This window comes from Macaca fascicularis, chromosome 5, assembly GCF_037993035.2.
Source record: "Macaca fascicularis isolate 582-1 chromosome 5, T2T-MFA8v1.1".
Lineage (NCBI taxonomy): Eukaryota > Metazoa > Chordata > Mammalia > Primates > Cercopithecidae > Macaca > Macaca fascicularis.
The window spans coordinates 134,067,588-134,090,532 of NC_088379.1; the positions used below are offsets into that span (position 1 = coordinate 134,067,588).

The 22,945-nt window shown below is 36.1% G+C and overlaps 1 protein-coding gene across 14 annotated transcripts in view; it reads right to left on the bottom strand.

Annotated features, from left to right (window-relative positions):
• SCLT1 (sodium channel and clathrin linker 1) overlaps positions 1-22,945 on the bottom strand; it is a 205,825-nt gene that overhangs the window by 167,503 nt on the left and 15,377 nt on the right. For 6 of the 14 annotated variants that reach the window (XR_012435095.1, XR_001491007.3, XR_012435097.1 and 3 more), the window contains exon 3: positions 18,083-18,179. The exons of the other annotated variants lie outside the window; for them this stretch is intronic. Coding sequence is in view for 3 of the 6 variants with exons in the window: in XM_065545474.2 (XP_065401546.1) it covers positions 18,083-18,179 (97 nt within the window). In the remaining 3 variants the exon portion in view is untranslated. The remainder of the gene's footprint in view (positions 1-18,082; positions 18,180-22,945) is intronic. 14 annotated transcript variants of the gene reach the window in all.

Below are 22,945 nucleotides of genomic sequence, written 5' to 3' on the forward strand. Positions count from 1 at the left end.
AAGCCCCTAACTGGGGTTGCTGCCTTTCTTTCAGAGACACCCTATGAGCATGAATCTAGAGAGGCATTCTGGCCACAGTCTCTTAGGTGCATTCTATTGAGTTCTGCCCAGTCTGACCTTCCCTGCCTCCTTAGCAGTGACAGGAAAATTACCTACTCAAGCCTCAGTAATGGTGGATGCCCCTCCCCCAACCACGTTTATTCATCCTAGGTGGACTTCAGACTGCTGTGTTGGCAGCAAGAATTTCAAGACAGTGGTTCTTAGCTTGCTAGTCTCCATGGGAGTGGGACTCGCTGAGTGAGACCACTTTGCTCTCTGGCTTCAGCTCCCTTTCCAGGGAGTGAGCAGTTCTGTCTCACTGGGGTTCCAGGCACCACTGGCATAAGAAAAACAAACAAACAAACAAAAAAAAACAAAACAAAAAATCTCCTGCAGCTAGCTTGGTGTCTGCCCAAACATCCACACAGTGTTGTCCTTGAAACCCAGGGCACTGGTGGTGTAGGCAACAAGGGAATCTCCTGATCTACAGACTGCAGAAACTGGGAAAAGCATAGTATCTGGGCCAAATAGCACAGTCCCTCATGACTTCCCTTGCCTGTGGTAGGGAGGACTCCAGCTGCTTGCACTTCATGGGTGAGATGATGCCCCACCCTACTTCTGCTAGACCTCCATGGTCTGCAACTGCTGCCTAACCAGTCCCAATGAGATGAACAGGTTACCTCACTTGAAATGCAAAAATCAACCACCTTCTGCATCGGTCTCGCTGGGAGCCGCAGACTGGAGCTGTTCCTATTCAGCCATCTTACCAATGTCTATCTGCCAGTACAATTTTTTTTTTTTTTTTTTTTTTGAGACACAGTCTCGCTCTGCAACCTTTGCCTCCCAGGTTCACACCACTCTCCTGCCTCAGTCCCCCGAGTAGCTGGGACTACAGGCGCCCGCCACCACGCCCAGCTAATTTTTTCTATTTTTTTAGTAGAGACAGGGTTTCACCATGTTAGCCAGGATGGTCGTGATCTACTGACCTTGTGATCCACCTGCCTCAGCCTCCCAAAGTGCTGGGATTACAGGCATGAGCCATTGTGCGTGGCCCTGCCAGTACTATTTCTTAAAGAGACTGTCCAATCTCCAATGAATGTTCTTGGCACCTTTGTTGAAATTTAGTTGGATGTAAATTTTGATTCTTTATTGTGTTCTACTGGTCTATGTGTCTATTTTTATGGCAGTACCATGCTGTTTTGATTACTATAGTTTTATAGTATATTTTGAGGTCAGGTGGAGTGATGCCTCCAGCTTTGTTCTTCAAATCCATGAACATGGTATGTATTTCTATTTGTTTGTATCATTTTCAATTTCTTTCAACATTTATATATTTACTTATAGAAATCTTTCACCACCTTGGCAAATTTATTCTTAGATATTTTCTTAATTTTCTGTAGCTATTGTAAATGAGATTGCTGTCTTGATTTTTTCTCCCACTAGTTTATTTTAGTGTATAGAAACACTATTAAGTTTTGCGTGTTGATTTTGTATTCTGCAACTTTACTGAATTTGTTGATCAGTTCTAAGAGTGTTTTGGTGGAGCTTTTACATGTTTCTATATATAAGATGATGTCATCTGCAAATAGGTTCAAACAACTTCCTCCTTTCCAATTTGGATGCCCTTTAATTTCTTTCTCTTGCCTAAGTGCTCTAGCTAGGACTCCCATACTAAGTTGAATAAAAATGGTGAATGTGGGCATCCTGGTGTTGTTCCAAATCTTAGGAAGAAAAACCTTTCAACTTTTATACAGTCAGTATAATGCTGGCTGTGGGTTTGTCATAGATGGACTTAATTGGTCTGAGATACATTCAAACACCTAACTTGTTGAAAGCTTTTTTAAATCAAGAAGATACGTTGAATTTTATCACTTGCTTTTTTTGGATCTATTGAGATTATCATATGGTTTTTGTCCTTCATTCTTGGATGTCATGTATCAGGTTTTCTGATTTGTGTATGTTGAACCATCCTTACATCTCTTGATCCCACTTGATGATGGTAAATAATCTTTTTAATATGCTGCTGGATTCTATTTCCAATTATTTTGTTGAAGAATTTACCATCTATATTCATCAGAGATATTAACCTATAGTTTCCTTTTATTGTGCCTTTGTTGGGTTTTGGTATCAGGTAATGCTGGCCTTGTGGGATGTGTTTGGAAGAATTCCCTCATCATTGATTTTCTGGAATAATTTTAGAAGAATTAATATTCTTCTTCTTCTTCTTTTTTTGTTTTTGATAACTCTTAGCCTCCCAAGTAGCTGGGACTATGGGCATGCACCACCATGCCCAGCTAATAAGAATTAATATTATTCTTTAAATGTTTTGGTAAAATTCAGCAGTGAAGCCATCAGGTCTTGAGTTTTTTTTTTTTTTTTTTTTTTTAAAGACTTTTTATTACAGACTCAGTCTCGTTCTTCATAACTGATCTGTTCAGGTTTTCTATTTCTTCTACATTTAATCTTGGAGGGTTCTGTGTGTCTGGGAATTTATCCATTATTGCTAGGTTTTCTAATTTATTGACATATAATTGTTCACAATAGTCCTATTGATCCTTTGTATTTCTTTTCCTTTTTTTTTTTTTTTTTTTTTTTTGAGAGGGAGTCTCACTCTGTCACCCAGGCTGGAGTGCAGTGGCATGATCTCGACTCAATGCAACCTCCACCTCCCAGGTTCAAGTGATTCTTGTGCCTCAGCCATCCGAGTAACTGAAATTACAGGCACCCGCCACCACGCCTGGCTAATTTTTGTATTTTTAGTACAGATGGGGTTTCACCATGTTGGCCAGGCTGGTCTTGAACTGGCCTCAGGTGATCCGCCCACTTTGGCCTCCCAAAGCACTGGGATTACAGGCATAAGCCACCATGCCCGGTCCAATCCCTTGTGTTTCTGTGGTATCATAATGTCTCCTTTTTTCACTTCTGATTTTATTGGGATCTTTTCACTTTTCTCTTGGTTATTTTGCCATATTTTGTTGTTTATCTTCTCAAATAATGAATTTTTCATTTTGTTGATCTCTTGTATTGTTTTTTTTAGTGCCAATTTTGTCCATTTCTACTCTGACATCTATTATTTCTTTCCCTATACTATTGTTTGCGTTTGATTTGTTCTTGCCTTTCCAGTTCCTTCAGATGTTTCATTAGGTTACTTGAAGTCTTTCTATTTTTTTTGATGTAGGTATTTATTGCTATAAATTTACCTCTTTTGCTGTATCCCATTGTTTTTGGTATATTGTGTTTCCATTTTCACTTGTTTCAATAAATTTTCAAATTTCCTTCTTAATTTTGTTCATTGACCTATTGGTCATTCAAGAGCATGTTGTTTAATTTCCATGTATATATACAGTTTCTAATGTTCCTCTTGTCACTGAATTATAGTTTTATTCCACTGTGGTCATAAACAATATTTTAAATATTTTAATCATTTTAATTTTGTTGAGACTTGTTTTATGGCCTAATATGATATATCCTGGAGAATGTTCCATGTATTCATGAAAATAACATGTATTCTTCAGTTGTTGAATAAAAATTTATATAAATGCATGCAAGATCCATTTGGTCTATAGTTTAAATCTAATGTTTATTGTTTTTCTGTCTAGATGATCAGTCCAATGCTGAGAGTGGGGTGTTAATGCCCCCACCTATTATTGTATTAGAGTCTATCTATCACTTTAGATCAAATATTTACAATTGTTATATTCATTCTTGATCACAGGACTCCCTTTGTCTTCCTTTACGTATCTGTATGCTCTGGTGTTGGGTGTATATATATTTAAAACGATTATATCCTCTTCCTCAATTGATCAGGAAGGAGGATATAATTGAATTCATCGTTATGTAATGACTTCGTGTTTGTTTCCAGTTTTTGGTTTAACGTTTGTATTATCTCATATAAGAATAGCTACCTTTGTTTGATTTTTGTTTCCATTTGGGTATCTTTTTCCATGCCTTCACTTTCCATCCATATGTATGTTTACAGGTGAAGTGAGTTTCTTGATCACAGCTTTTTATTCATTCAGCGTGTCTTTATCTTTTAAGTGGGAAATGGAATCCATTTAGATTCATGGTTATTACTGACAGTTAAGGACTTACTCCTGTCACTTTGTTATTTGTTTTCTGATGGTTTTGTATATCCTTTTTTTCCTGTTTTTCTCTTATTATTGTGGTTTGGTAGTTTTCTCTAGTGATAAGGTTTGATGCTTTTTCCATTTCTCCTTTGTGTATCTGCTCCACCAGTGAGTTTTGTATTTTTATGTGCTTTCATGATAGCAATTATTGTATTTTGCTTTCAGATATAGGACTCTCTTGAGCATTTCCTGTAGGGCTAATAGAGTGGACATGAATTTTCTCAGTTTGCGTTTGTCTGGGAAAAACTCTTTCTCCCTCATTTCTGAAGAAGAGTGTTGCTGGGTATAGTATTCTTGGCTGATACTGTTTTTCTTCTTTTGGTACTTTGACCATTCTCTCCTGTCCTGTAAGGTTTCTGCAGAGAAATGCTGTTAGTCTAATTACAGATTCCTTTATATGTGACTTGCTGCTTACCACTGGCTAGCTTTAGCATTTTCTCTGTCTTTGACTTTTGAAAATTTGTCTGTAATATATATCTCTCCACAGCCTTGGAAAGTTTTCAGCTATTATTTCATTAACAGGTTCTCTATGCTTTTCCCTTCTCTTCTCCTTCTGGAAAGCCATAATATGAATATTTGTTTGCCTAATGGTGTTCCATCAGTACTGTAGGCTTTTTTTTTTTTTTTTTTTTTTTTTTTTGCAGAAATTATTTCAAACAACCTGTCTTCAAGTTCAGTTGTTCTGCTTGATCAAGTCTCTTCTTGAAGGCCTGTCCTGTACTTTTCATTTCATTAATCAAATTCTTCTGTTGAAGACATTGTTTGATTCATTTTAGTGATTTCTCTTTGTTAAATTTCTCATTCATATTATGAATTCTTTGTCTGATTTCATAGAATTATCTACTGTATTATCTTTTACTTCATTGAGTTACCTTAATATCATTACATTGAATTCTTCTTCTGGAAATTCATTGATTTCCTTTTCATTGGGTCCTTTTACTAAAGACTTATGTTCCTTTGGTGGTGCCATATTTCCTTCCTTTTTCATGTTTCTTGTGTCCCTGCATTGATCCATACACCTGTTGGAACAATCGCTTCTTCCATATCTTGTAGAGTAGCTTTAATAGAGAAATACTTTCACTTGCAGTTGGGCTTTAGTGTACCAGTTGAAGGACGTGGTAATTTTGTTTTCAGATAAGTGCAATGGAATTGGGTCTATGAAGGTTGTTCAGCTGTAACTAATGTCAGCAATAACTGTGGGTGTCTTAGTGGCCTAGGCTGTAGAAGTTTGTGGCAGTGGTGGTATGGATTGTTAATTTCCTTAGTGTCAAGTATTCTTGGGGTCCTCCTATATTTAATTTCACCACAATAGGGAGACTTATCAACAGGATCCCCGTTGGTCCCAGGTATGACATGGCTTACAAGTAGCTGAGTAGCACTGAGTTCCTGGTGCAGGATCTTAGAATGGCTGTGGGGTGGGATCATAACCTCAGGGTTTCATTGATCCTTTGTGGTACGTGGGTTTGGGGGTTCAGGTTTGCTCTTTGTGGCAGGTTTGGATGTAGAGTGCCCACAGAGCCAGGATCTGGACTCTAAGACACCCCTATCCACTTGGGCCCAAGGGCTGCATTGTACTTGTGGTTCTATCCCTGGGTGGGGGCAAGGCACAGCACTGGCCCAACTCCTGAGAAGAAAAGGTACTCTGGAGATTTGTGCCTGAGGAGCAGAGTACACCTAGAAATAAGGAACTTAAGCCAGTAGAGTTCAGTGGCATCTCAGATACCAGGGGATAAGACACCATGTAGTGATGACTGTAGACCCTAGGGTGGTAAGGCTTATCTGTATCTTACTTTCTGTGAGGACAGGTGTGCAGCAGCAAGTTTCCCAGAATGGCAAAGCACAGTTGTCTTTTCAGTTTGGGGGCATCAGAGAACAGCACAACAATGAATCCACTCCCTAGAAAGAAACGTGTCTCTGCAGCTCAGACTCTAGAGCTAGTCCAGCGCCAGGGAAGCCGGGTATGAAATGTCTGGTCTATAGGGCGGGGTGTTTCAGCTTAGTCACTAATGTTTCCTTGGGATAAGTACTCAGCTCTGACAGGGCAGCAATTTCCCAGAAGGTGACAGCATACTTCAGATCAATCCTGGGGGCAATGAGCACTCTGAGTGGCCTAGACGCCATTTTCCTGGAATGTGGGATGCTGTTTCAAATTGAGGCATTGAGGAGATGTGATTGCTCTCAGTGGCTAAGGTACTGTTTTCCTAGGAGACAGGGTACCACTTTGGGTCCAGTCTGGTGGTGGGGGCGTGGATAGGGTGAGGGGAAGGTAGAGTAGTTCCACCTCTGCCTGGCCCACAGGGAAGGGTGTAACAGTTTTTCGCAGCTCAGTTTTGAGATGCTAAGCCACTGAGATGGGGTGGCTGAAAAGCAGCTTAGCCTCAGTAATGAAGGGGAGCTACGGCTACTTGCCTCCAGAGCAAGGCACACTCCAGCTGCAGTTTCAATTCTACAATGCATAGCACACTAGTTGCGTAAGTCACTGGGGTCAGGGCACAGTGTTGGTTCCTTTTCTGGGGGCAGTATGGTCATGTGGACTCTAGGTAGCTCCCTCAGATAAGCTTAGTGACTTTGAGGATTGCAGGGGACCCCAGTGGCGAGGTCTGTAGGTGTCCAAGGAGTCGATGCAGGCTCCTGAGATCCTCTTCCTTACCTTTTCCATGTAGAGAGAAATTCCTCCTTGTTCCTAGCTGGTCCCAGTTGGGGGTTGGTGTAATGGAAGTCTGTCATTTCCTTCCTTTTTCTATACGGCCATTTTGAGTTTCTGTACCCACTTGGGTTTCTGTTTCTCCTCTGATGCACTCTGGCACTCACTCCCAGTTATTTTTGTTAAAATGAAGTTATTTGTTGTTCTGGCTATCTTTGTGAGGGGAACAATTGCTAGAGTCTTCTACTTGGCTATCTTGCAGATGTCACTTTTTGTCTTTAAACTTTTGTAGAAGAGTTAAAAGTGATTTATATGCCACCATTATAGTGTCAGAATATTCTTGGCAATATACTTTTATCAATGAGTTGATACTTTCATGTGTTTCAATATTTTAATAAGTAGTATCACTTTGCTTCAGCTTCATGAACTCTTTAGCATCTTTTGTAAATTGGGTCTAATGGTGATGAACTCCCTCAGCTTTTGTTTGTCTGGGAAAATCTTTATCTCTCCTTCATTTCTGAAGGGTAGTCTTGTTGAGTAAAGTATTCTTAGTTGACTTTTTTTTTTCTTTCAGTTCTTTGAATATATTATCCCACTGTCTCCTGACCTGTAAGGTAACTGTTGAGAAATCCATTGATTGCCTATGGAAGTTCCTTTGTATGTTATAAGTGCTTTTCTCTTGCTGATTGTAGAATTAACTGTCTTTGATTTTTGACAATTTGATTATAATGTGCCAGAGTAAAGTCATCTTTGGGTCAATCTGTTTGGGAACCCTTGGGTCTTATGTCTGATGTCTAGATGTCTTCCAAGATTTGGGGACTTTTCAGATATTATTTCTTTAAGCTTTGTGCTTCTTTTTTTCTCTCTCCTCCTTCTGAGACTCTCACAATCTGTGTATCACTTCCTTTGACAATGTTTCATAAATACCTTAAGCTTTCTTAATTACTTTTCAATCTTTTTTTTTCTTGTCTGACTGGATAATTTCAAATGACCTGCTTTCAAGTTCAGATTCTTTTTTCTAATTGATCAAGTATAATGCTAAAGCTCTCTATTGCACTTTTTACTTCATTAACTGTATTATGTTGTTATCTTAACATCTGAACCAGTCTTGTGTCGCCATCTTAACATATGAAGCAGTCACCTCCTCTAGTCTTTACTGACTGGCTTTGGGAAACAAACAGCTTCACGAAGCTTCTCTCAGACATTTTCAGTAGATATACCCACTCCACACCTTCACCCATTACTTTTTAGGGAGAATTCGTAAGATTGTATGCTTTCTTTGGATTCTATAAAACTAGGCTGGGTGTTGAGAATATCCCATGGTGTTTTTTTTTGGTGGGGGGAGGTAGTGCCCTGAAATGCTCAAGTTTGCATGCATATTTTAAATCCCAAAGAGTTGTGCCAGCTGACTGTGCCTGCATTCCCCATCTAGGGGGTGCACGTGACAGCCAACCATGGGGATGGAGGGCGGTAATGCATATGAAGTGCTGGAATCACCTGTGGGCCAGCTGGTGTGGTGGTACACCACACAGGTTAGGTGTCCCAAGCAGCATATGAGTGGGTCTGCTGAAAGAGTCTGCAAAGTGGTTAGTAGGATACACAGTCCCTTCCTGAGTTTCAAGCCCTGACTGTGAGTCCCTGCCTGTTTTCCCTGCTCCTAGTCTCTCCTAGACACTTAGCCAGGCTGATCCCATTATTCTGAGTGAGGTAAGGAAAAGATGGGTCTTTTGGAGTGTCCTGCACAGGTAGAAAAGCCAGGAGCTTACTCACTATGCTCTCACTTCCCTCTGTGGGAAGAATCACAGGTTGAGGGAGTCTCTCTTGGAACCGAGCTGTGCCATCTTGGGGCAGGAGTGATGCAGGTGAACTGAAATTGTTCTTACATTCTTCAATGTGTCTATTTTCCAATAGTATTCTGGAACTTCTCTAGCCTTTAAACTGCTAGAAAGGGTGGTTGTCAAAATCGGTGCACTGTAGGGAGATGACAGTAGATAACACTTATTCTTTTATCTAGCTCTCTTTTACCTACTTTCTAATTGAATAGCTGGTTTTGTTTTTTCTTGTTTTTTAAACTGTTGAATTTTACGAGTTCTATATAAATTTAAGATAGTAATAACCAGTCACATATATGGTTTGCAAATTTTTCTGTCAGTCTGTGGTATGTTTATTCATCCTCCTGTAATACAGCCAAAGTTTTCAACATTAGTAAAGTTCAAACTTTCAATTTATGTACCTTGCTTTTTCCTTTTATGGACCATGCTTGTGATATCAAAAATTATTTTTCTAGCTCTAGATTCTGAAGAGTATCTACAACTGATCCTCAAAAAATTCATAGATTTACATCTTCAGTTTAATTCTATGAGCGATTTTGAGTTAATTTTTGTATAAGTTTTGAGATTTTCATTGAGATTATAGTCTGCTTACCTTCTTTCTAGCTTTCAGTATTGTATGTTTCACATATACACTATTTTCCTTTCCTAGTGTACATTTATACTATATTCCTGAAATTAGATGTCCATCCTACAATTTTTGTGTGTCTAATTTTTAGTATTCTAAGTTCAAACTATTTTCTAGCTTAATTTAGAAATTTCCTTTGACTAGTAAGCCATTAGAAGCGTACTGTTAAATTTCAAAGCAACATAGGATTTTCTGGTTAACTTTTTGTTGTTGCTTTATAGCTAAATGCCACTGTGGTCAGAAAACAAATTATAAGCAATTTGAAACCCTTGAAATTTGTTGAAATTTATGACTCAGCATATGGTCAATTTTGGTAACTGCTCCATATGCACTGTAAAAGAACATGTACTCTATTTTTGTTGAGTACAGTGTTCTACGTAAGTCATTTATGGGAATTTTGTCAATTGTGCTGTTTAGACCTTTTATTTTTTTCTTTGTTTATTCTTGCTTATTCTCCATGGTGAAAGAATTCTCCGTTAAAAGTATATATTTGTTTCTCTTTCACTTTTAGTTTTGTCACTTTTTTCTTTTGTACATTTTGAAGCTTCAAGTTGGATACAGAAGTATTAAAATTTACCACGGATTTAACTCCTTCACTTATTTATCTATAGTAATATTTCTTAGTTAAACCTATTTCATTTCATATTACTAGGCGTATGTTAGCTTTATTTTAGTTAATATTTTCATGGTGTAACTTTTTCTATCCTTTTCATTTTCAACTGTATTGTTCACATAGTTGGCTTCGTGTGTGTATGTGTGTGCACTTTAAGTACTTGGAATGTTTAATTTATTCACATTTAATATAATTAATGTTCATAATAAAATTGAGCTGGAATAAGAGTTGGCAAAGCTTTTCTGTAAAGGGCCTGGCCATAAATATTTGACTGTGCAAATAACATGGTTCCTGTTCCAACTATTCAAGCCTGTTGCTCTAGCACAAATGGAGTCATAGACAATATATAAACAAATGAGTATAGCTGTGTTCCAATAAATCTCTATCTAACGAAACACATAGCACATGGGATTTGGCCAGTGGGCTATAGTTTGCTAAACTCTAAATTACAATAAACAAATGTATTATAATTTATATAAATTACAATATTTATATAATGTAATTTATTGTAATTTATCATAAATTACAATATTTATATAATGTAATTTATTGTAATTTATCATAAATTACAATATTTATATAATGTAATTTATTGTAATTTATCATAAATTACAATATTTATATAATGTAATTTATTGTAATTTATCATAAATTACAATAAATAAATGTGTTATAATCAGGAAATAAATAAAAGGCTCAAAGCACCAATATCTTGCAAGAGTGTACTGAGTTTAAGTTTGACTCACAGAATATGAAAATATTTCAAGTGTGAATCCTAAATTAGCAGTTTCCTGACAATTTATTTTCTTTCCAGTTGTAGTGATTAAACTACATTATATTGGGAGGGAAACACAAAACAGCAACAGACAAAAGTAGGGTGCCCAGACACAGAACAAGCTATGCATACATGCAGACTTGATATAGATAAATCAGTAGGGAAAGCATCAAATAATAAATGCCGGAAGCACTGGTTATTTATATAGAGAAATAAAACAGAGCCCTGTCCTAAACAATCCACAATAATAAATTCCAGACTGAATAAAGACTTAAATGTGAAAAGCTCATATATGCTAGTGAGGAACTTCTTAAGACACAGTAATAAAAGTAACAATAGAAAAACATATACATTCAACTGTATTAAAAGTTAAAATTTTTCTATTAGAAAACATATAAACCAGATAAATGAAAGCCCACAATTTAAAGTTTACTATGTTTTAATGAACAAAGGGTACTATTAGAAAAAATATAACAGAGAAAATCTGGGATCAATAACAAATAAAAGCAAGAATAATCTCACTACTAATTAGAGAAATACAAATAAAACCAAAAGTGAGATGTTATTTCACATAAGTCAAACTGACAAAACAAAATATTTGACATTACTACCAAATGTTAACAGGTTGTTTCATAATGAACACTCTTATAGACCATGAATTAGAATGAAAATTATTGCAAACAGCTCTAGCAATTCTAGTAAATCTTAAGATGAGATAACTTAACTTTTAGGTAGACATACTAAAAAAACTCTCAGATGTATATATGGAGACATGTTCAAGACTGTACTGAAACATTATCGCAAAATTAAAGAATTAGACAAAATCTAAATTCCTTTGTCAAGAGAATGGATACATTTTGGTAGAGTAATACAATGGAATGTAGTAGACAACAGTTACAGTACATAAACTGGTAAAATATATATCAAATATTAAAAATAATGTTGAGCACATATAGCTTTTGCAGGATACATACAGCATCATATCATCACTTAGTTTAAAAACGTGACAAATGGCACTATAAAAAAATTTCAGGCAAAATCATATAAAGTATTAAAGCATGAATAGTATTGAAAAACACTAAGTTCAGGATAGTAATTACCACTGGGAAGGGATAGAAGGAAACAGGTGAGGAAAGGAGTGCACACAGAGATTCAGTTATATCTGCGATATTTAATTTCTTAACAAAAATAAAACATAAAACATAACAAAACCTGAAACAAACAGGGCAAAAAGAACTGACACAATTGGGTGGTAGGTACACAGGAATTAATTTTCTCTTCTATATTTTGATGTATGCTTAAGAGTATATAAATTTTCAAAATAAAGAATAAGATACATAAAGTGTTTAGCTTAATTCCTGACACAGAAAACTCTTAATAAATCTTGGCTCATTATCTTTTCTGTTTTTCTAAATACGAGAAAAAAAACCCCAAATCATTAGCTAACTCAATGTATATATTATAAGCATTTAACCAACATGGGAAAGATTAACTCTTGAAATGCAAAACTTTAAATGATATGTTCACATGGTTCCAGGAGAACTGCAATATGAATTAGATAAAATGAAAAGGCAATCTTCCATAGTGCATCTTGATGAATAAAATAATACATGCATCTAGTAGTCTACATAATTTCAGAAACTGATTTATCCTAGACTACTAAAAATAGTTTATACTTTAATAAGATTAAGAAGTTTTGTTTGTTTGTTTTTTGAGATGGAGTCTGGCTCTGTCACCCAGGCTGGAGTGCAATGGAACGATCTCAGTTTACTGCAACTGCCACCTCGCTGGTTCAAGTGATTCTCCTGACTTAGCCTCCCAAGTAGCTGGGATAACAGGTGCAAACCACCATGACTGGCTAATTTTTGTATTTTTAGTAGAGATGGGGTTTCGCCATGTTGCCCAGGCTGGTCTTAAACTCCTGACCTCAAGCAATTCACCTGCCTTGGCCTCCCTAAGTGCTGGGATTACAGGCGTGAGACACCATGCCTGGGACAGAAGTAATATTTTAACTTTTTCTTTTTTTTAATGTTATTTCCACAGGTTGTTGGGGAACAGGTGGTGTTTGGTTACATGAGTAAGTTCTTCAGTGATGATTTGTGACATTTTGGTGCACCCATCACCCAAGCAGTATACACTGTACCCAATTTGTCTTTCATCCCTCAGCTCCTTGCCACCCTTTCCACCTGAGTCCCCAAAGTCCACTGTGTCATCCTTATGCTTTACGTCCTCATAGCATAGCTTCCAAGTATGAGTCAGAACATACAATGTTTGGTTTCCCGTTCCTGAATTACTTCACTTAGAATAATAGCCTCCAATCTCATCCAGGTTGCTGCAAATGCCATTAATTCATTCCTTTTCAAGGATAAGTAGTATTCCATCATACATATATATATATATGTATATATGTGTGTGTATATATATACGTGTGTGTGTGTGTGTGTGTGTGTGTGTGTATCAGTAGTAGGATTGCTGGATGAAATGGTAGTCCTACTTTTAGTTCTTTAAGCAATCTCCACACTGATTTCCATACTGGTTGTGCTAGTTTACATTCCTACCAGCAGTGTAGAAGTGTTCCCTGTTCACTGCATCCATGCCAACATCTATTGTTTTTTGATTTTTTGATAATGGCCATTCTTGCAGGAGTAAGGTAGTATCATGTTGTGGTTTTGGTATGCATTTCCCTGATCATTAGTAATGTTGAGCACTTTTTCATATGTTTGTTGGCCATTTGTATATCTTCTTTTGAGAATTTGTCTATATGTATATGTTTGTTGGCCATTTGTATATCTTCTTTTGAGAATTGTCTATTCAGGTCCTTAGCCCACTTTGTGATGGGATTGTTTGTTCTTTTCTTGCTGATTTGTTTGAGTTTGTTGTAGATTCTGGATATGAGGCCTTTGTCAGATATATAGATTGTGAAGATTTTTCTCCCACTCTGTTGAGTTGTCTGTTTACTCTGCTGACTGTTCCTTTGCCGTACAAAAGCCCTTTAGTTTAATTAGATCCCAGCTATTTATCTTTGTTTTCAATTGCATTTGCTTTTGGGTTCCTGGTCATGAAATTCTCGCCTAAGCCAATGTCTAGAAGGGTTGTTCCAATGTTATCTTCTAGAATTTTTACAGTTTCAGGTCTTAGATTTAAGTCTTTAATCCATCTTGAGTTGATTTTTGTTTAAGGTGAGAGATGAGGATCCAGTTTCATTCTCCTACATGTGGCTAGCCAATTATCCCAGAACCACTTGTTGAAAAGGGTGTCCTTTCCCCACTTTATGTTTTTGTTTGCTTTGTCAAAGATCAGTTGGCTGTAAGTATTTGGGTTTATTTCTGGGTTCTCTATTCTGTTCCATTGGTCTATTTGCCTATTTTTATAACAGTACCATGCTGTTTTGGTGACTATGGATTTATAGCATAGTTTGAAATCAGGTAGTGTGATGCCTCCAGATTTGTTCTTTTTGCTTAGTCCTGCTTTGGCTATGCAGGCTTTCTTTTAGTTCCATATGAATTTTAGAATTGTTTTTTTTAATTCTGTGAAGAATAATGGTATTTTGATGGGAATTGCATGGAATTTGTAGATTGCTTTTGGAAATATGGTCATTTTCACAATGTTGATTCTACTAATCCATGAGTATGGGATATGTTTCTATTTATTTGTGTCATCTATGATTTCTTTCAGCAGTGTTTCATAGTTTTCCTTGTACTTTGACTCCTTGGTTAGGTATATTCCTAAGTATTTTATTTATTTATTTTTGCAGCTATTGTAAAAGGGGTCAAGTTCTTGATTTGATTCTCTGCTTGGTTGCTATTGGTGTATAGAAGGGCTACTGATTTGTGCACATTAATCTTGTATCTGGAAACTTTGCTGAATTCTTTTATCAGTTCTAGAAGCTTTCTGGAAGAGTCCTTAGGGTTTTCGAGGTAAACAATCATATCATCAGCAAACAGTGACAGTTTGACTTCCTCTTTACCAATTTGGATGCCCTTTATTTCCTTCTCTTGTCTGATTGCTCTGGCTAGGACTTTCAGTACAATGTTGAAGAGGATTAGTGAGAGTGGGCATCCTTGTCTTGTTCCAGTTCTCAGAGGGAATGCTTTCCACTTTTCCCCATTCAGTATTAGTTGGCTGTGGGCTTGTCATGGATGGCTTGTATTATACTGAGGCGTATCCCTTGTATGCCAATTTTGTTGAGAGGTTTAATCATAAAGGGGTGCCGGATTTTGTTGAATGCTTTTTCTGCATCTATTGAGAGGATCATGTGATTCTTATTTTTAATTGTTTATGTGGGGTATCACATGTATTGACTTGCGTATGTTAAACCATCCCTGGATCCCTGCTCTAAAACCCAATTGATCATAGTGGATTATCTTATTGCTACGTTGTTGGACACAGTTAGCTAGTATTTTGTTAAGGATTTCAGTATCTATGTTTATCAAGGACATTGGTCAGTAGTTTTCTTTTTTGGATATGTCCTTTCTTGGTTTTGATAATAGGGTAATGCTGGCTTCATAGAATGAATTAAGGAGGGTTCTTTCTCCATCTTGTGGAATAGTATCAAAATTCTTGGCACCAATTCTTCTTTGAATGTGTGGTAGAATTCTGCTTTGAATCCATCTGGTCCTGGACTTTTTTTTTGTTAGTAATTTTCTAATTACCATTTCAATCTCACTGCTTGTTATCGGTCTGTTCAGGCAATCTAATTCTTCCTGATTTAAGCTAGGAGGGTTGTATTTTTGCAGGAATTTATGCATCTCTTCTAGGTTTTCTACTTTATGTGCATAAAGATGTTCACAGTAGGCTTAAATGATCTTTTGTGTTTCAGTGGTGACAGTTGTAATATTTCGTGTTTCATTTCTTAGTGAGGTTATTGGATTTTCTTCCTTCTTTTCTTGGCTAATCTTGTTAATGGTCTATCAATTTTATTTATTCCTTCAAAGAACCAGCTTTTTGTTTTATTTATTTTTCGGGTTTTGTTTGTTTGTTTGCTTGCTTGCTTGTTTGTTTCAATTTCACTTAATTCTGCTCTAATCTTGTTTATTTCCTTTGTTCTGCTGGGTTTGGGTTTAGTTTGTTCTTGTTTCTCTAGTCCCTTGAGGTGTGACCTTGGAATGTGAGCTTGTGTTCTTTCAGTCTTTTTGATATAGGTGTTTAGAGCTATGAACTTTCCTCTTAGCACTGCCTTTGCTGTATCCCAGAGGTTTGGTAGGTTGTGTAATTATTGTCATTCAGTTCGAAGAATTTTTAAATTTCTATCTTGATTTCGTTTTTGACCCAATGCTCATTCAAGAGCAGGCTTACTTAATTTCCATTATTTGCATGGTATTTGCATGGTTTTTAAGGTTCTTTTTGGAGTCAATTTCCAGTTTTATGCCACTGTGGTCTGACAGAGTGCTTGATATAATTTCAATTTTCTTCAATTTACTGAGGCCCATTTTATGGTCTGTTGTATGGTCCATCTTGGAGAAGGTTCTATGCACTGTTGAACAGAATGTGTATTCTGTGGTTGTTGGATGGAATGTTCTGTATATATCTGTTAAGTCCACTTGTTCCAAGGTGTAGTTTAAATCCCTTGTTTCTTTGTTGACTTTCAGTCTTGATGACCTGCCTAGGGCTGTCAGTGGAGTACTGAAGTCCCCTACTATCAATGTGTTGCTGTCTATTTCACTTCTTAGGTCTCATAGTAATTGTTTTATAAATTTGGGAGCTCCAGTGTTAGGTGCATTTATGTTTACGATTGTGATATCTTCCTGTTGGACAAGGCCTTTTACCAGCATATAATGTCCCTCTTTGTCTCTTTTAACTGCTGTCGCTTTAAAGTTTGTTTTGTTTTGTTTTTGTCTGATATAAGAATGGCTACTCCTGCTTGCTTTTGATGTCCATTTGCATGAAATTATTTTTCCACCCCTTCACTTTAAGTTTATGTGAGTCCTTATGTTTTAGGTGAGTCTCCCAAAGGCAACAGATGGTTGGTTGGTGAGTTGTTATCCATTCTGTGGTTTTGTATCTTTTAGGTGGAGCATTTAGGCCATTTACATTCAATGTTAGTATTGAAATGTGAGGTACTGTTGCATTCATTGTGCTCTTTTTGCCTGTGTACTTTGGTTTTTTTGTTTTTGCTTTTTTAGCTTTTTCATTTGTTTGTTTTATAGGTCCTGTGTAATTTATGCCTTAAAGAGGTTCTGTTTTGATGTGTTTCCAAGTTTTGGCTCTAAGATTTGGAGCTCCTTTTAGCAGTTCTTGTAGTGGTGGCTTGGTAATGGCGAATTTGCTTGGCATTTGTTTGCCTGAAAATGATTGTATCTTTTCCTTGATATATGATGCTTAGTTTGGCTAGATACAAAATTCTTGGCTGATAATTGTTTTGTCTGAAGAGGCTGAAGATAGTGCCCCAATCCCTTCCAGTTTGTCTGCTGAGAAATCTGCTGTTAATATAATAGCTTTTCCTTTATAGGTTACCTGGTGATTTTGTCTCACAGGTCTTAAGATTTTTTGCTTCATCTTAACTTTGGATAACCTGATGACAATGTACCTAGGCAAAGATCTTTTTGTGATGAATTTCCCAGATGTTCTTTGTGCTTCTTGTGTTTAGATATCTAGGACTCTAGCAAAGCCAAGGAAGTTTTCCGCAATTATTCCCCCAAATATTTCCAAGCTTTTAGAATTCTCTTTTTCCTCAGGAACACCAATTATTCTTAGGTTTAGTTGTTTGACATAATTCCAGACTTCTTGGAGGCTTTGTTCATATTTTCCTATTCTTTTTTGTCTTTGTTGGATTGGGTTAATTCAAAGACCTTGTCTTCGAGCTCCGAATTTCTTTCTTCTACTTGTTCAATTCTATTGCTGAGATTTTACAGAGCATTTTGCATTTCTAAAAGTATGTCCAAAGTCTCCTGAATTTTTTATTGTTTTTTTCTTCAAGCTATCTATTTCCTTGAATATTTCTCCCTTCACCTCTTGTCTCATTTTTTGGATTTCCTTGCATGGGGCTCCGCCTTCTCTCGTCCCTCCCTGAGTAGCTTAATGACTAACCTCCTGAATTCTTTTTCAGGTAAACCAGGGATTTCTTCTTGGTTTGGAGCCATTGCTGGTCAACTAGTGTGATTTTGGGGGGGTGTTGAAGAGCTTTGTTTTGTCATATTATCAGGGTTGGTGTTCTGGTTCCTTCTCATTTAGCTAGGCTCTGTCAGAGGAAAGGTCTAGGGCTGAAAACTGTTGTTCAGATTCTTTTGTCCCTTGGGGTGTTACCTTGATGTAATACTCTGCCCCTTTTCCTATGGACATGGTTTCCTGAGAGTCTAGTTGTAGTGATTGTTATCTCTCTTCTGGATCTAGCCACTGAGCAAGTCTACTAGGTTCTGGGCTTGTACTGGGGGTTGTCTATACAGAGTCCTGTGATGTGAACCATCTGTGGGTCTCTCAGCCATGCATACCATGGTATTTGGGATGTCTCCCGGGTCCTGCAGGAGCAATCTGCTTCCTTCAGAGGGTCTGTGGGTCCTCTTGGATTTCCTTATTCCTGTAGTTGTTCTGGAGCAAAAATTCACAATGTGAGCCTCTGCATGCTACTCTATCCATTGTATTTACTTTCAATTGTTCAAAAGTTAGTTACAAAAGCTACTTGGGATGACCAAACAGTTCAAACTTTTAAAATATTACTTCTCAAGTTTCTTAATTGTTATAAAATCCAAATCTTATAAATTGTTATGACTGAAAGGGGGAGATGAATAACATTTTATAAAACAGTAATTTATGGGCTAATTGATCCACCCATCATTTATATGGGTTTCCTGATTGTTACTCCTATCACATTTCACTCCATTTTAATTTAGCTTATAGATCACACTATGCCTGCCTTATTTACTATCATATTGCCAGAGTCTAATACAATACCTCACTACTTATAGGTGCACAACAAATTAGTTATAGATCATTGAATAAATGAATTTCTTTCAGATTATTCAGGAAGTCATTCTTTTAAAAATATTCAGCAGTCTACCAATGCTTATTCAATTAAATCCAGACTCCTCAACATAATCATTCATAGCTCTCTATAACCTGCTCAACCTAATTTTTTCATATTCTTTCCTATATGCCAAATACATTATATAAATTGAAATATATTTTATTCCCTAAATACGACGCTCATTCTCTCATCTCCTTTGGCTTCTTACGCCAGTGGGTGAAACACTCCCAACCACCTCTAGTTTTGCCTTCATCAAGTTATTTTGAAATTTCATCTACTCTTCAATGTCCATAAGATATGCTACATTTTCAAGAAACTTTTCCTGATCTCTCCAACTATATTTCTTTTGTTACCCTTAACACACACATTTGTTTTTAACGTTCTTAAGATACAAATAATATGCCATTTACCATGTTGTTTGATATTTGTCTCATTCCATATTTTTCTTAGTCTTTAAGTTCCTATAATAGGGTCATTTTATTTTAACTTCATATAACTAAAGCACTTGGCATAATTCTTTCCATAAAGGTAGTGGTCGAAAATATTAGTTAGGCTGAATTATGTGAAAACACTGCTCAAAAACTATTTTCTAATAACAATTGCTAAGAAAATACAAACCTAAGAATAAATGACCCAATAATCCAAAGTAATTATAAAAGTTGTAAGATGAAAATAAGCATAATATGTCAAAACAGAGATAAAAGATCTTTGAAAGAATAAAAATGTTGACTTAGCAATCCCTTTCCATTTGCTAATGAAACTTCTGGAAAAAAAAAAACCCCATTACTTAATAACTCAAGCAGTAATAGAAAAAATCATGCTGTGAGAGTAAGACTGAAATTGCCTAAAAAACATTTACAAATGTTATTTTCATTATCTCTAAAACAAAATTTTAACAAGCTATACTAAATAAAGGAATAATTTAAATAATTGTGTATTTCTTGAATCTTAAATAACTGATATTGTGTAATTAATTTCTATTTATCTTTTTAAAAATTAGAGACAGGGTCTTGTTCTATCACCCAAACTGGAGTGCAATGGTGCAAGCATAGCTCACTGCAGCCTCGAATTTCTGGACTCAAGAGATCCTCCCACCTCTGCTTCCTGGGTAACCAGAACTATAGGCATGCACCATCATGCCATGCTAATTTTTTAACTTTTTGTAGAGATGGGGTCTTGCTATGTTCCTCAGGCTGGTCTCAAACCCCCAGCTTCAATTATCCTCCTGCCACACTCTCCCAAAATGCTGAGTTCACAGGCATCAGCTACCACACTGGGTATCTAATTATCTTTGCTCTCTAGATGACTTCCTGAGATAGTGTTGATGGTGTATCACAGAAAAAAATGTCAATAATATTGGACTGTGGTTAGGTAAGCAAATTCTCTGGATACTTTTCTTTCTCTAAGAAAATTATACACTCTGTAAGTACTCTAATTACAATTTTGTAATTTACTTTTGGCTCTCACTCTAATCAATATTGGCTACCAAATATGTAAATTGCATCTTTTCCTCTATCCTTTGGAAGGAAACAGGTTGGCTAGCATTTTGGGAAGATGTTCCTATACATCTTAAAGGACTGCAGGAAATCTCTTAATCCTTTAGTTCATATCATGAGGAGGTTAATTTTCATCATTTATCAATAAATGTTGATGAACAGCATAAGTAACTGATAAACTTACAGTCAAACTCCCTGTAATGTGGTAAATCATCAATCTCCTAGCATCATGGGATGATGCAAAATCACCCCTTCAAGGTTTTATGTGAGTAACTCATCAATAGAGAGTCCAGAATTACAATGGCCAATACAAAGGCTTCAAGCATATGTAACTATTTAAATCTAAATTTTATTCATTTAATATGAAAATTAAATAAAGCATTCATTTCTTCAGTTGTATTAGCCTACTTTCAAGTGGTCAAAAGCCCCATGTAACTAGTGGCTACAATACTGGACAGTGCAGAATTATATAACATTTCTATCATCAGAGAAAGATCTATTGGACAGTGCTGGTCTAGAAAGCTAATAATTTGATTCAACTCAAACAGTACAGGTGAATTGTTATATTTTATCTATTGAGTCTTATATTTGTTAACTCATGAGCAATAGGAGTAGCTTTGCCATTTCTTTAATATAATTTTCAAATAAATATTTTTTTATGACAGTTGGCACAAACTCCTATACATTGTACAAGACATGTCAAATTCTTTCGGGCCTCAAGGCTCCTTCTTGGTCTCCTATGACCTTTCTATCAAAAATAGGTCTCTACCACCATCACCTCCACAACAATACACATATTAATTTCTATCTCAGCACCCTGCTTCTTTCATAGGATACTATAATTTTAATTATTTCATTCATTTATTCACATCTCTTTCATTCATTCATATATCTTCTACTGAAGGAGGATCCTTTGTCTATGTTATTCATAGTCCTGTCCCCAGAGTTTACCTAACATAGGCATGAACTCAAAATTCATTAAATGAGTGTATTAATGTTTGTTGAATAAGTGAATATATTTGGACTATGATGTCTTTCCCCTCCATAGCCAACTCATACCTCTTTGGCACTATGCTTTTATATGTATTCCTCCCTTTTTTTTTATTCTAGCTTATGTATCTCCTTTTATACCCCAGCAGACTATCTCAATATTTATTTGTTTTAATTTTGGGTACAGAGGGTAATGAGTAGAAAGAGAATTCCCAAGCTAGAAGAAGAAAATATTTTTAGGCGAGCTTTCAGAGAAAATAAACTTATTTTTAGTATTCCATCCTGTCCCCTCAGCAAGTACCAAGAGATCAAAGCACTAACCTCAGCCCCCTCAGTAGACACATGTACCGGTGTGGCATAGATAACAAAGAGGATTCAATTAGCCTAGGTATGAAAACAAAGCAAGTATTCAAGGAAAAAAAAAAATGGACTAAAGGACGGGGAAAAAGGGAAATTTTCCACTTAGCTTCTTGAGCAAAATCTTTTTCTAATCTTGAATATTTGTCACCTAGTGCCAACTACTGTAATTCAGAGAGCAATGCCACTTGAAATACTTTTTACTTATACAGAAAACACAAAATAATCAAAGACAACTGAATTTCACAACTCTGAAAAAAATCATTCAAGAAACCAGCTATTTAAAATATCGTTTAAAAGTTACATACAATTGTAACAAAGGGAGCAGATGATTGAATTATGAAAGTATAATGAGCCAAATATTTAATATATTAAATATATAAGCTATTCAACACATTGGAAGACTTCAAATTTCAGGCTATGTCTACAAAATTTATATAAAGTATAGTTAGTTATCATAAAGGTAACATAGTTCCCTAAGAACAATAAGCTTCAAAATGGTTATCTTAAGGCTATTCAGAACTTACTTTGATCCAAAGCAAGCCTAAATGATCATTATGTAATGATTGTACTAAATAATTTTCACCATTACACCTAACAAAGTTTATATAGAAAATCAAGTTTCAAGTTCCAGCTTAAAATACAAGAAATAAATATCAAACTCCTGTTGCTTTGTTTTTCCAGTGTCATAAAAAGACTCAATAAAGTATGTTCCTTTAACACAACTCCTGGCAATTTTATGACACCCACTGTAAGGACTTTAGGACTTTATCTTGAAAAATAAAACTAAAAAGTAAGTACTACTTGTATTTCCCAAGTTGACCATGACTTTTCATATCTCCATGACTTTCACTATATTTGACACAGAGAGTTGAAATCATGTTGGAAGATAAGTGGGTAGGAGGGAAGGAAAAAGAGGAAGAACATAGTTGTTTCATTCACTCAACAAATATTTATCAAATGCCTACTGACCAAACTGTTCTAGGTATCTGGAAAACATGGCTAAACAAAAAGGAGAAACACAAATTTATAAAGGATTTCTGTTGCTAGCAGCAACAACTAAGTTACAGCGATAAGATACATGAGTTAGCACTCCTGGATCCCACATACCCACTGATAATGGTTTCCTTCTACTTCTTCCTTTACTATAAAACATACAGAAAACAAACTAAAAACAAAAATTCTCTTGAACATTTTTTCAGAAACTGAAGTAATATATCTGAAGTAAAGAACCCTCTAGGGATGCACTACATATGGTCAAGGATATGGGCATTATTGCTAGAAAGCAGATTAATCTCCTTCTCATGCTGTCATATCATCTCCTCTCTTATTATTGCAAAACATGCAGTGAAAAGCAAGGTCCATGGGGATGGGAGTCTGGAAACAGCAACATGTTCTGAAGATATGGAGGATGGCAGAGGACTCCTATGCAGTAAGAGTATGTTACCACTAAAGAGATAGGGAACAAGATTTGGTTGCAAAACAAC